Source organism: Charadrius vociferus, unplaced genomic scaffold, assembly GCF_000708025.1.
Source record: "Charadrius vociferus isolate BGI_N301 unplaced genomic scaffold, ASM70802v2 scaffold1040, whole genome shotgun sequence".
Classification (NCBI taxonomy): Eukaryota; Metazoa; Chordata; class Aves; order Charadriiformes; family Charadriidae; genus Charadrius; species Charadrius vociferus.
The window spans coordinates 272,461-287,362 of NW_009646616.1; the positions used below are offsets into that span (position 1 = coordinate 272,461).

Here is a 14,902-nt window from a genome sequence, read left to right on the forward strand (position 1 = left end):
TTGCCAGCGCACCGTGTGATCCTTTGGAGATGGGAATGGACATGCCATGTGCGTAACTGCTGGGAGAAGCAGACCAACTTTATTCTGGCCACGTTGGTTGGTACTCACATCGTTCCTCGGTGACTCCGCTTGGACAGGGTCTTCTGCAGCCAGGGCTATGCTGCTGAGGGCTATAACTATGAGGATGACCATCTCAAAATAGCGCAGGTTGACAATGTAGTGGAAGAGACGCCGAATCCTGCAAACAACACGAGCACATGGAAGGGCTACTGCAGGTGCTGTAAGTCAAGCACTGGGGTAAAAAAAGACTGGCAGAAAGACAATGTTCATCAGGAATATCACCTTTAGGATTGCTAATACAATAATAGTAAGAAAATAAAAACTAGGATCAACAGCTTTAAGCTCCAGTTTGCAACAGATCTGTGGTGAGATTTAAAAACAGACATTTAACATCTCTGCACTGCTCTCTACCCCTCTGGAAAGCAATGACACCCATCTATCAAAAGGGCATTGAGACCTTTCAAGCATTCGGACTCAATTCTACAAATTATTTTTATATATTCCCCAATCCTTTTCACTGTGAACTCACAAGCTAAAGTCCTGCAAGTTCAAAACTAGTTTTGAAATCCTTTTAATAACAACTAATCCCTTTAAAATTGAGCTATTTGCTATGCGCTGTGAGACTCTTAGCTGAAACTGCCTTCATAACTATGAGTTTCACTTCTAGCAATCTCTCTTTTGCCAAGTACCTCTGCCTGCACTTCATTCTAGGCTATGTTTTATAAGCTGCACAAACACTTTACAGTAATAGATCTGATTACCTTAACTTAATCTTTTTCTTCACAAATTGTGTCCAAGAAAAGTGACAAATGCTTCAATTTCTAAGGAATGTAAAACTATTCACAAATCTCAGCTAATAACTCTATCTGACCACAATTCACAAATACTTAACTGCACAGAGAACTCTGTATTTGCACCATATTTGTCAGCTGAATAACGGGCTTAAGTTCTGCCTGAGAATCAAATTATATGTGTAACTTGCCAACAACCTTGTTATCTGAGAATGTAATTCAGTTACTATATCACATTTTCTCTAAGCAAATATCTGAACAGTTAGAATTAAAATTTATTTTTCACATCCACTTATATATTCATTTTCTCTGGATTGCTAATGGATTCAGAATGAAATGGAGTCACAAATACCAAGGAAACAGATTTGATACAAAACAACATGAAGAAAAGTGCTTTTGTGGATCCCTTAACTCGGGTTATCAATCTGACAGAAGGGGATTACCATCTCTGTGCTCTATGAATCCATAGAGAGGAAAGGCTATGTTTTCAATAATATTTGTGACCATAATTCATGCATCAAACTCAATTCATCAAAGAAATAACAAGCCCCTATTTTCAGATCTCCCATCATTCATAACCAGCAGTGAGATGCAGCAGTGTTTGTAAACTGCCAGCGGTGTTTGAGAAACCCTTTTAAACGCACGGCGGTTTTGAGAGGGTGGGGGGCACTTGGAAAGGAACACATTGCATTGATGCTTCCCAGAAGTGTTTTGCCCACCAGCAGCACCCAGGTCTCGCATCCCTAAGCTGAGGCTGGAAGGGAGAGAGTCAGCAATGGATGTGGTGAAAACCTTCACCCCCTGGAAAGGTGGAAGACCTCTCTTGAGAAGTTAACACCAGCCAAAACACCTGAGGGCAACCAGCTGGGCCTGCATCTCACCCAGAGGAAGAAAAACAAGTTGCTGACATTCCTAGAGCTTGGTCTTCATCTCGTTATTTCCCCTTGGCCCTGTGTTATAATACCTCTTTGGTTTTAGAATGGTCTTTCTTTTTCCAATGGTCCTTTCCAGGGAAGGTGTGTGTGTGCTGGAGAAAACTGCAAGGTGACTGAAATCACACAGCAAATCCTAGACTATGAGGCTCAGAAGGCCATAACTGCAGGATGAGGTGAGAGAAGACAGCATACATATGAAACAAAAAAGTCTTCCTGCTTCTCTGTCTGCCCAGTCCACTCCTCAGCTCAGACCCTTTTGGCCTTGGGACCATCTAAGCTTCCCCCTCTGCTCTGCTGCCTTTAGCATTTTGCAGCTCACACTTGGTTTAGGTGGTTATCACTCCATGACAAAAAGACTCGAGCTACCAAATATTAGGGAAATACTGTTTCCTTATCCGACCAGACAGGGGCCAAGCTCCGTAATTCAAATTTGATGCAGAAAGTATGATTACACTATAACTGTACCTCATCTTAATCACAGAATCACAGAATGGTTTGGGTTGGAAGGGACCTTGAAGATCATCCAGTCCCACCCCCTGCCCTGGGCAGGGACATCTCCCACCAGCCCAGGTTGCTCCAAGCCCCGTCCAACCTGGCCTTGAACACCTCCAGGGATGGGGCAGCCACAGCTTCTCGGGGCAACCTGCCCCAGGGGCTCACCACCCTCACAGGGAAACATTTCTTCCTCATATCTCATCTCAATCTCTCCTCTTCCAGTTTGAAGCCATTCCCCCTCATCCTATCACTGCATGCCCTTGGAAAAAGTCCCTCTCCAGCCTTCTTGTAGGTGCTCTTCAGATACTGGAAAGCTGCTAACGCTCTCCACTTCCTTCAGCTGCCTTTTATGTGAATTCAAAGGACATGATGCCTTACTTGCACTAGGACAACGCTACCACAGTGTTCTGAAAAGGGAAAACTTTCTGGGCTATCAGCCCAGTTGTCCTAAAGCATCCTGAGGTCTGACGGGCAAAGGGGAAACACATCAGTGTCTCTCGTGGGGCTGAGACAAAAGGGGCACATGTTGAGTCTTAGTTTGTTTCCTTAGGGGATGAGATTAGATGAGCAGGAGTTTGGGGTCATTCTCCCTCTCCAACAGCTGGCATTGACAGACAATCTCTAAGTTCTCCCACTGAGGAATTCCTTCTGCACTGATAGCTGTACCGTCTTGGAGCATGCAGGGCTGTAGCCTGAACTGCACAGCCTGCACCCGTGTTACAGAGCGTATTCGGGCCGCCTACTGTCCGGGGTGCCACGGCGTCCGCCACGGATGCTTTTCTGACGTCAAGGACGAGCACGCAGAGCAGCCCCTTTTGCTCCACCGACTGCACAGGCAGCCGGGGTCTCACCGTCCCAAGTAGCAGGAGGCGTAGGAGCACTCATTCTTCTCTTGAATGGAGGTGCCAAAGGAAGGGCCTGAGTCCACCTTGGGTGTCTGAGCGTGCAGAGTACAACCTCAGAGAGCATCTGGGCTCTGCAAAAAGGCTACCTGCGCCAGAGAGAAACCATCACCCCTGCTCCCAGCAGACCCCTGGCTTGGCAGAAGTTTCAAACACCCTCCGTTGCTCTAAATTACTCCTTAAAATGACTCACAGGCCTTCGTGCTACATCTATTACAAGCCCCGCTGCTCTCGCCTGGTCCTGCAGCCCTTCAGAGAGACGCATTCAGTACGGACAGGCTTTGAGTACAAAGCTCCCCATGAGGCAGAGACGCCTGAAGCGGAAGAAATGCTGCAATCCCAACAGATCCCCCAAGCCCTACTCTCAGCCTTGGCAAATGAACAACAGTCACGTCTTCCCAGAAAATCAAAGTTTTCAGTGCTGCGAGGGCACTAGCACGGAAGGAGCAGGAGTTCCAGCTGAGGAACCCGCAAGAATTTGCTGACATCAAAACCAGCCCCCAACCTGCTGCTCCTGACAGATGGTGCCTTCTCCCAGTGCTCGTCCGTACTCCCACCCGCGAGCGATCGACAACTGAGCAAACAACTGCCCGCCTCACCGTCAGCAGGGCAGCCAGGAAGGGTCCGCCTAAAGCGTCGGGTTTTTTCCTACCCTGGCAATTTATTCCCCCGGGAAAGCTCAGCTGAAAGGCAGCATCTGCTCCGCAACCTACATAAGCTTTTCTTTAATTTCCCAATGTGTTTGACTGGCAGAGATGAAGATCGAGCTAACGTCGTCGCTTTGAATACCCGCGCTGGAAGTACCTGTAACCCATATCACGGAGTCAGAGGACTTACGGATTTGTAGGACTGAGGATGAACATGGAACTGTAAGGCAAGATTGGTTTAGGCCCATTTTTCGTCAAGTCATCGACGTCTTTCTTCTCCTCTGTTTTACTTTCAAATTCAACGTTGTTCACTGAAAGGTGAATTTAAGGAAACAGAAATGAGAGAGTAAAAAACATCTCTGCAGTCTTCACACAGCGGCTGCCTGCAACAGCTGGATATGCAAACCACGCAGCTGGGATAGCAAACAGCCTTGGAATATGTTGATTAAACGTGATGAACAATCATTTGATTATTATCGCCGCTATTTACTACAGTACGATATACACTGCAATTATACTCCTTAACTGCTGCACTGATGAGCAATGTATCGGAATCGGCCAGGAAACGGAGATGCCCAGTGCAGGCAAACAAAGCAATCTTACATGTATTTACACAAGAGCTGCCAAAATCCCAATCCAAAATACCATAAATCATTAGGGAGAGAGGATCGGCTAGGGATTCACGGACAGACAGACGGAAGAGTCTAACCAACCGCATAATTCTTTTCCCATAGATCAGTAGCAGGATTGTCTTTGGAACGTGTAAAAGAGCAAAATCATAGATGAACTTTAATAATTTTGGGGCTGAGACTGCAGAATTTCCCCGCATTAGGAACAGGGACTTGGAAGGGACTGACGGGGCGTCCCAGCTCCGTGCCTGCACCGCGCACCCTGGCTCCGGCAGAGCTCCCCCGCTATAAAGGTGTCGAGCTCCAGGTCACATCAGGTTTTTAATTTGCATCATCCCCTTTTTGGAGATTGTTCTGGACCTCACTCCCAAAGGTTAGAAAAACATTCTCTAATTTCCATCATAAGTTTACTTGCAGTGGCTTTACAGGATAATTTACTTAAGATAATTTCCAATATGTGAACTGGAGAAAGGTTTATGCTGCAAATTCTTTTCTTAGACAGATATCTACACTTGTGTATTAATTCACAGGACCCAGAATCAAAAAAAACCTCCACCCACTTACAATGTGTTAGGTGCAGGGTTTTTATTACTTTTTATTTTGTTTTGCAGCAAAATGACATTTCATTGTGTGTGAGCGACACGTTCAATAAACCCTTCACCGTATCTCAAGCCAGATACGCAGGAAATGGCCAGGAACGCGAGAGGCTGATAAATTGTGACTGACGGGAACTCAGTATTGCAATATAGTAAAATTACCATTTAAGAAAAAAGAAGGCGGTGGGGGAGACAAAGCTTGTGTGGCTGACAATACAGCGAAGAAGCGGGTAGAGAAACCGCTACCTTTGGCTGTGCCCCTTGGAAAGCAGAGCCCTGACAGCCTCTGACCTAATGTGGACCTCTTGGATTTCACTCTGCACCTCTCCTTGCCCCCACACCCCCCCACACCCCCCCAGCTCTCTGGACTTCTCTAGGCTGTGCCTGCACTGCAGGGGATGAACCACAAACTGGTGAGAACAGGCTGGTGACTACAGAGCAGAGTGTCCGGCTCTGGAGCTGCCAACATAGGAGAGACATGGACCTGGTGGAGCGGGGCCAGAGGAGACGCCGGAGATGCTGGGAGGGCTGGAGCCCCTCTGCTGGGAGGACAGGCTGGGAGAGTTGGGGGGGTTCAGCCTGGAGAAGAGAAGGCCAAAAAGGGGAGAGCTCAGAGCCCCTTCCAGTGCCTAAAGGGGCTCCAGGAGAGCTGGGGAGGGACTTTTTCCAAGGGCATGGAGTGATAGGATGAGGGGGAATGTCTTCAAACCGGAAGAGGGGAGATTTAGATGAGATATGAGGAAGAAATGTTTCCCTCTGCGGGCGGTGAGCCCCTGGGGCAGGTTGCCCCGAGAAGCTGTGGCTGCCCCATCCCTGGAGGTGTTCAAGGCCAGGTTGGACAGGGCTTGGAGCAACCTGGGCTGGTGGGAGGTGGCCATGCCCAGGGCAGGGGGTGGGACTGGGTGGTCATAAAGGTCTCTTCCAACCTAAACCATTCTGTGATTCTAATCATCTTGGGCCTGTCTTCAGAACGGTGTAAATCTGCGCTGACAGACCCAAGACATAGAGCTCTGGAAAAGGACAAGCTAGGATGGATTTACTGAAAAAGTGAAATGTAGAGGATGGCAAGGAGCTCTAAAATTCCACAATGTGCAGGAACCCAAAGCAGCAGGGTCACACCACGGATGCTGCGATAGCTGTGCAGCCATGAAAGACCTGCTCGCTCCACAGCGGGGTCAGCTAATAAGCCAAGACGCGTGACTTCAGACTGTGGTGTTGAATGCAATGCCACTGCCCCCTCTGTCCTTTGCCAAGTGATCTGTGACCTCTCAGGCCCCTGGGACACCAGAAGAACCATAGGACAGCACTGCCGGAGTGGCAGCTTGCAGCACGGCAGCAGCGGAAGGTGATAAAGCAGAGGACCTACTCCCGTGTACTCACAAGGTCCTGAAAGGTTCGCTGCAGAAGTTGCTTATTTTGCTGCACAGCACTCAGTTACCACATTTTGTTGGTTTTCTTGCTTTTTGCATCTTTCCCTTATGGAAAGATACACGGATGTGCTCTGGCGAGCCATCTCCAGAGAACCTTACACGGTGTTTTCCAGTGCCACCAGCTGACCCTCACACTTTGGGTTCCTGCAGGCTGCAGGAACTGTAGAGCCTATATCAACAAGAAGTTCTCCCGTCCATCTATTACAAGGATGCTGGTGGCCAGGAGAACCCCCACCACCCAGTGCGTGCTGTCAGCTCCTTGGACAGTTAGTCCTTTTCTGGCAATTTCCCAGCAAAAAGCAGGGGGACAAAGGCACTCACTTGGTATGACAGTGGTCTCCCCCGGCGGGGCAGTGATAGTGACGGGGATGTTCACAGTGGTGGTTTTGTCCAGAGGTGGCTGAATCATCCGCGTCACGTTCTTCTGGTTGTCAGCGTCTTCTGGCTGCTCCGGGACTTTCTGCAGGTAGGTGCTGGGAAGGGTGTGCACGGGGACGGTCACGCTTCCACTAGCTTCAATCTCACACTGGTTCTCCCTAAGGGAGAAAAGCAGATTTTATTAAATACGGCCCAAGAAGGATTCAGAGAACGTATGTACCCCGGTGCCGCACCTCTCGCTAGGTTTCATAGACTGTGTTCTCCAACGAAGTCCTTTGCAGAAGAGTCACTGACTGCAAGACAACTTACTGATAGCACAGTATGTGACCTTTTCCTCTGAGACCTTCAGAACCATCATCAAAGCACAACATGAAGAGCAACTATGCCACCAAATGTCACTTTATTCAGCATAATGAGACTCGGAACCGGGGTTCATAAGCAAAGACCACATGGCACTTGCATTAACTCTGTCATTAGCTTTCCAGCATCAGCTGGTTTCGGAATGAAGTCTGACATTCTGCTTCTTAATGTTCACCTGAGGGGTTATTTAAATGTGGTGGTTCTCTTTTCCAGTCCTAAACCCCTCTGTAACGTCACCGTAAGTGGCTAAATAGCTCCTGCGTTCCTCTGCAGCAGTGGCTGTGTCTCAGTGAGGAGGAACGTGAGCTCGTGCACGTGATCAAACTAAACAGTATGCAAAGTGTTTTGAAATCCATCTGAAAGGAAGATAATATAGACAGGAAAATTATTATCTCAGTGCCACTCACAGCTCTCCACGGTGACATGAACTCTCTTCTAAAGAATCCCAGTGAAATTTCTTTTCCATCAGACTAATAAAGCTGCAAAGGCAATCTATCCTTCTTTATTAACTACTCTAAATGCTTCACAAGTACTATTTTTTCTCACTTGACTGACGTAAGAATTAAACCAAATGGGGTACATCATTGTTCTTAATGGAAGAAGCCACGTGCTGTAACAACTGGCGATGCAGCTGACAGGCTCACCATTAAAAAAAAGGAGAAAACCAAAGGGCTCTAAGCAAGACTGGATGCCATTTAAAAGTATGTCCCTCAGAAACTTCCTTCAGAGGCTGTGAAATTCGTTGTTCCTCTTTATGTCCCAGAGGGCCTGTTGGTATTTACACCAAGGATATTTTCGTCCTTAAACCTGAGCTGTTCTATGGGCCACCATGGACCGAAATCATGTTTGGGAGCCTCTGTCATTGCTGATTTTAAGCAAAACGGGACTGCAGGTTATGGTGGTAGATGGTGTGAGTGCAAGAACAGCAGGGAACGCTGTGGGGCAGGGAATAAGTCATTCCCTAAAAGGTGTTTGGGGTCTCGTGGCCCCCGAGCCGTCCCAGGGACGTGTCTGGCCACACGACGCGCACTTACTTGGGCTGATGATTCCGGTGCTCCTTCTCGCCAGCCTCCCCCTCCTTCTCCCCGTTCTCCTTCTCCACCGAATCATACGTCGAGAGTGCTCTGTTCCTGAACCTGTGCCGTCTGTGAGGCTCTTCTCCGTTCTCGCCCTTGGACCCGGGCTCTCCTTCCCTGTTCCCAGACCTCGACCCTCCCCGGTGTCGGGAACGCCGCTCGCTCCTGGCCCCGTTGATGGTCCCGTTGCCTTCCTTGCCTTGCCGTTCGGCAGAGTGCCGGTGAGTCCGATGCCTCCGGTGCTCCTTCTCGGCACCTTCTTCCACCGACCCCCGGCGATGGTGCCTCTTTCCCCCTTCCTGGCCCCTGCTGCGCTCACTTTTCCCTTCCTTACCCCCCCCTTCCACCTCTTTGCTGCTGCTCCTGTGCTGCCTGTGCCGCTCCTCCTTATTGTTGGCGCCAGATTCCCCGTTCTCCTCCTTGGTCACATCGCCCTTCTCTTGCTCTCCCAATTTCTCCTTATCGCGATGCCGGTGGTGCTTTCGCGGAGCTTCTGCCCCATCAGTGGAGCTGACTTTGGTCTGCTCCACCTCCTGCACGTCCACGGGGCTCAGCTTGCTGATGTTGTTCCTGCCTTCGCTCCTCGGCTCTACCACCAGCGGCCGATCCAAATGAGTCTTCATGTCTGGCCTGATGTGAAGGGTGGTGGCGTAACGCACCCGCTCCTCCGGATCCAGCTCGTTGTACAGCGCCTCGCAGCTGGCGCGGAAATTGTGCATCCGGATCTGGCTGGTCCTCTGCTCCCAAACCGACTTGGATTTGGAGGAGTTCTGCTGCTTGCTAAGGAGGGGAGGAAGGTGAGAAGTTAGTATCCAACTTTGCACCAATTAACCAAAAAAGCAACCCCCCCAAAAAAGAAAGAATTAGAGGAAATTTTCAGCTGAGACGGGGGATTAGAGGGTTGAGCCAAAGAAATTATAGGAATGGAGAGAGAATGGCTGGCGGAGAACATGAGCGGGGAAAGCCAGCAGGATCGTCAGTGTTAGTTTGCCCCCACACGCGTTAGACATGATGAAACGGGCCCTCTGGAAAGGAGTTATCTTGATTTCGAAAATCTGGCCATGCCCCCTTGGAAGCCTCTGGTATAGTCGGAAGGGTTAAAGTCATTGCGCCGAAAAATCATGTAGCACAGCCAGAGCTTTCCAACAGTCCAGAAGGCTTCCCCAAAGTTAACAGCACCCTTCTCCCCACCTAGAAATGTCTGGATGAGCAAATTAGTGGCAAACCGGAGGAGTTGGGGTGGCGGGGGGAGCAAGGGGAAATGAAACCTGCCCCTGTGGGTCTGAGCCTGAGCACCACCAGCCCCTTCCCTTACAGCCAGCCAGAGGGGCCGCTTTTTGGGCTGTGCTGCCCCGTTGGCTACGGCACAGGAGAGCTGTTGGTCTAAGCCCGCGGCATCCTTCCCAGCTGAGGATGGACCATCCAGCCCGAGCATCACTGAAGTCTGGAAAAGTACAAGTAAGAAAGGAAAACTGCTCTGTGTACCGTGAAAAGGCCCCAGGGACTGGGACAGTCACTCGTAGATGCAGGCGTGATGACAGCACCTCATCCCCTGGAGAGACCTGCTCTTTTCTGCCTCTCTCATCTATTATAATGAGGATACCTCCATTGGCATTGCCTTAATGCTTGGATTTTTCAGCACAGCGCTTGGTTTCTGACCACTGCATCCGAATGGGTCACCCTCCCTAACCCACACGGGAAGGGAGGGCTTTTCTTTCTTTCTTCCTAAAGATTGCGAGTCAAATTTCTGCTTATGCATAACATCAAAGCAAACCCACTGGCCTCCGGGGTGGAGTTCTGGCTTTAGCCTGCTGGAGGATCAGCACCCGTTTTCTTCCTTAACGAAACTTCTTCTAACAAAGAGAGGCAAATCCTTTTCCTCCCACCAGCCCGTTCGGATGTCTCCGTTTCCCAGACGTTACGCTGACCGCGGCAGCCGGAGGGGCCGCGTGGGGCTCGCCGACCTCCGGCACTCAACACGCAGCCCAGGAGGGAGGGCAGGCGCATTTTCCTTACGTACTTTCTGGGCTCCCCTGACAATAGAAGAAAGCGGTTTGTGCGTGTGTATGCGCTGATTGGGACTGTCAGGGTCTGTCGCTGCGCCCAGACCCCGGGGGAGGCAGCGTTCCGACGGGCGCATGTAGCACAGTGGGAGCTGTCGGAAAGGCTTTGCATCTCCGAGCTCTGCCGGGGGATCGGTTCTTTAGGGAGGGTGCTGCTGCCTGGCTCTGCTAAAGAAGTAAAAAAAAACCCCTACTTAAGTGCTGACTGCAGCTGGGATGAGGGTGCCCCGGCAGATGAGAAGGGATCTGATTTAATCTAGAAATCAGACTGAGCACAGCTAATCACCAAAACTAAAAATCTGCATCCCTCATTCCCAAGAGGCACATTCTGGACAAATTTTCCACCAGCTGAGTGCCCCACTGACACCACAGCAGAAGAATGGATGACAAAAGTCCCGGTTCTAAATGGAAATGATACCAGAAGGTAGTGGGGACATAGCTTAGAGCCCCACTCACCAAAAACCCCACATCAAAGGGAGAGCAGTAGGGGAGAGCACCCCCAAGCTGTCCCTGCCGCAAGGATGAAGAGCCTCATCAGAGCGGGCAATAACTTGCCGTTTCTTTTTGGTTCAACATTACAAAAGACTGCAACGCTATCGCTCATCAGCAGACTGACTTGGTTTTAGACGGAATCGATGGGTAACACGCAAAGCCTCCTCCGACTGCCCAGACCTGCCGCCCCGTACGAGGATTTCCCACGGGAAGGCACGTGCTCTGCGTCTGCAGCTCTCCACAGTCAGCAGAGACGGGCACAGAGAGACAGAGCCGCCTGGGAGGGGTGTCCTGGCGTGTCCTGTGCATCCTCCGCGCTGGACGGGGTACCGCGCTCTGCAGCGCTCGAGATCCAGCTCAGCTAAAGCGAGCCGGGCTACAGAAATGAACCTCCTCTGTAGCACCCCGGCTCAGGCAAACACGGCAGCTGAGGGCCGTGTACGTGCACGTCTGAGCTCCCCCAGCGCTGCCACCAACCGCGCTTGTTCATGGGGGACATTTCTCACTTCGTAATGAAAGTCCTCAGGGCAGGGACCGGCTTCTGGTTTGCGCTTTGAACAGCCAGAGCGAGCTGTCAACACCGAAGGGAGAGCTAGTAATAACGAGTTAGAGTTGGGAAACTGCCCTTACGCTGACTGAAGCCTTCGATTTATCTCTAAACCAAGAGCACAGAGAAGACCCCAACCGCCTACTCCCCACGCACCATCCCGTGCTCCATTCCCCCGGGACAGGCACCGCGCGGGGGTGGGATGCGAAGCCCCAGCCTCCCCACAGGGGCTCTCCAAAGCAAAACACACAATAGATCATCAGGCTACTTCCACCGCCGCCGCCTCTGCATCAGTGCCTGCGCTGAGCCCATCAAAGCCAAGATATAAAGAAAATCTCCTAAATCAGACGGGATGTGGTGAGGAGGAAGGTCGAGGATGCGGGGCTGGTACCCATCACACAGCAGTGAGGAGCCGCTCGGGACCTGCTGGCTCTGACACAGGACATATCACTTCTGGAGGGTTTTTTTATTTGGGTTTCCTTTATACCACGAGCACAAATCAGCCTTTAAATCATCTCTGAGGTGCTAAAGCTTCCACTGCACATGACTCACGGCCAAATGAAAGGTGCTGCCAGGTACACACGCCCCTGAGAACCTGGAAGAACTGAGTAACACACATATTAACTGAGCCTATTTTGCGAAAATCTCTTCCTTAAAACAGACACTGAAGTTACAGACTCTAATGTCTCAGCATCTAGAAATGAGGTGCATCCTTAACGCCGACACAAGTAGCGGAGGTGATTGCCAAAAGACTGCACCCCGCAGCCACCCACTGGCTTTGGTTCCTGACAAGTCACTGAGCGGGAGGTTCAGAAGTACCGACGGCATCCTTCCTTCTTGCTACGTGAAAAGACACAACAACAACAAAATGCTCAGAAAATAAATTGCAGTGAAAACGCAATGGGGAAAACGTGAAGCCTGCCCGCAAGCTCGTTATTGCATTCAAACCATCAAAACCATCAGGAGCAAGCGACAGTGCGCATGAAGTCTGCTGTAGGAGATGGAAGTAAAGCAACCGAGCAGGTCGGTCCCTCTGGGGACAGTGTTTAGGGTTTTTCAGAGCCAAAGCGGCAGCAACTGGAGGGAATGTGTGGTCTGCTTGTCCAATTAAATTCATCCAACTCTCGCTTTCTACAAGTTCCCACAGCAACAGAACATGGACGTATGTGACAGCTTCTCCTCTCCTGTTGCTCTGCCATACTTCTGCACCGAGGAGAGGTTTGGGACTTATTTATGGCACAACAGGAACGTCACCTTAAACCAAAACACAGTTCTGTTACAACTGCCTGCCTACGAGGACACGGAGCCTATGCACACAGCAAAGAATTGCAGAAAAGATGGAAAAACACAGACAGGGCAAAATCGTTCCCTCTGTTTCCTCCAGCGTTTGGTCCCGTTAATTATTGAGTGCCGCGTGAACTGGGGCAGACACAAACCATCTACAGTACAAGCACGATATGCCACAGCATAGCACGGCCTGTCCAAACTGATTAAAAAAAATGAGGCTTTGTGATAACAAACGTTTCTTTCCACAAGAGAAAACTCTCTATTTATGAAGCCAAGTCCTTATCTGAAATCCTGTACACCGTTCACTTCTTAAAATCCTTCTCAATCCATTAAGAAAATTGCATTTATCACCTCTGATTTACAGACACAGTACAAAGATTAATGTTAACTCACTTTCTTTACAATTACTTCCCATCCCTATTTTCTGTCTACAGAATATTTCGATCTCTTTGAAGGGTACTGGCAATATACTCAGTTCTCAGATCCTCTGGGCTTGAAATGTTGTAGTTTATATTACTGTTAATACGCTTCTCTAAGTAGCTCCGCTGTTTTTGCTTGAATTAAGAAGCCAGCATTCAAATAACTCCCGCCTGTGGCTAGAAAGAAAAACCATAAAATTCATGGAGAATCAAATAAAATCCATATTAATGAGTCAGTGACTAATATTGGTATAAGTAAAAAATGCAACCAGTCACTGTTTAGACTGTTCAAGAAAGGAAAGCATATTTTTAGTCATATTCTAATCTTAGGGTATTCCTTAATGATTAAAGATGTTGTTATCATAACCTTTTAAAACACTGCTTTAGTTAATGGCACTTTGCTTCCCCAAACTACTGGTTTAATCAGCTGCATTAATGCAACCCTTTAAAATTTTGCTTTAGCAAATAACGAATGAAAGCTGACTACGAACATAATAATTTGAAGTTAAAAATACCTCCACATTACATTGCGGGAATGAAAGAATATGTTCCCATTACAGATGAAAGGGCATTTCTTGTTAAAATACAGTTCCAACAGAAAACGCAATGCAAAAAACCTTCCTGCTAAAATCCTATTTTCTGTTCATAAACTTGGAGATGCTCTCTCCACGTTTCAACTTTCTGTTTTTTCTCCATTTTTTTATTGGAAAATACAAGGAGGCGTTGTCGTTCGGGGCAGGCACGCACAAAGCGGGGTGGTTTATCTCTCTTTGATTCGAGAAAACAATTTTCTTTCTGACGAACTCACCACTAGAGTTTACATTCGCTTTGCCAGTGACCCCGGGAGCTGCTGCTTGGATGCTTTCGCACCTTTGCTTCTTCCCGAGTCCCTGAGCCCCACCGGAGCGCTCTCGGGAGGTGCACCGGTACAGCGCTGTGCATCACAAACGCCACCACCAAGCCCAGTCGTGGAAAATGCTGCCCAGTCTCTTCCAATATTACGCTTGCATTTGATTTTGTTTCTAAACATTAACGTTTTTGTTATTTCTGTTTCTCCGAATGAAAATATTTTTTTTTCTTAATATTTCTCCTCGTGTCTATTAGCCAGAAATTCTAAATTTTGAATATGGTCTAAGCCTAATATAATACCGGTCTTACATCACACCCGTATGTCCAAAGACTTGCTACTGGAATTTGAAACGCCTTTCAGACTACCAGAGATGACAACTTCTCAGGTCAAGAAATGCAACATTTTTCTGGTTTTCACAGAATCACAGACTGGTCAGGGTTGGAAGGGACCTCTGGAGATCATCTAGTCCACCCCCCTGCCAGAGCAGGGTCACCTACCGCACGTTGCACAGGACAGCGTCCAGGCGGGTTTTGAATGTCTCCAGAGTGGGAGCCTCCACCACCTCTCTGGGCAGCCTGTGCCAGTGCTCCACTACCCTCAAAGTAAAGAAGTTCCTTCTCATGTTAAGATGGAACTTCCTATGTTCAAGTTTATGCCCATTACCCCTCGTCCTATCACTGGGCGCCACTGAAAAAAGAAATATTATCATCCTCAGGTTGCATTTCCGCTCCCTTTACCTGCTCCTTTTAAGACAATTTGGAGACCTGCGGGTACAGAACGTGCTGGCGGTGGGCAATTAATTGCTCTCAGCAGGAGGGAGAAGCTGAGATGCCAGAGGGGGCCGGGGCCGAGCACCACCGCAGGGCTCTGGGCACGTGGGCACGCACGGCTCGGTAGCCGCAAGCCCTTCGGCTGGGGCCCTTTGCCCCCGTAGAGCCACAAAAA

At 49.2% G+C, this 14,902-nt stretch overlaps 1 protein-coding gene across 1 annotated transcript in view; it reads right to left on the reverse strand.

The window, feature by feature from the left end:
• Window positions 1-14,902, reverse strand: part of CACNA1B (calcium channel, voltage-dependent, N type, alpha 1B subunit) — a 424,961-nt gene that overhangs the window by 190,147 nt on the left and 219,912 nt on the right. Inside the window, 4 exon segments of the mRNA XM_009888006.1 lie at window positions 109-238; window positions 4,021-4,141; window positions 6,807-7,021; window positions 8,258-9,079. Coding sequence (XP_009886308.1) covers window positions 109-238; window positions 4,021-4,141; window positions 6,807-7,021; window positions 8,258-9,079 — 1,288 coding nt within the window.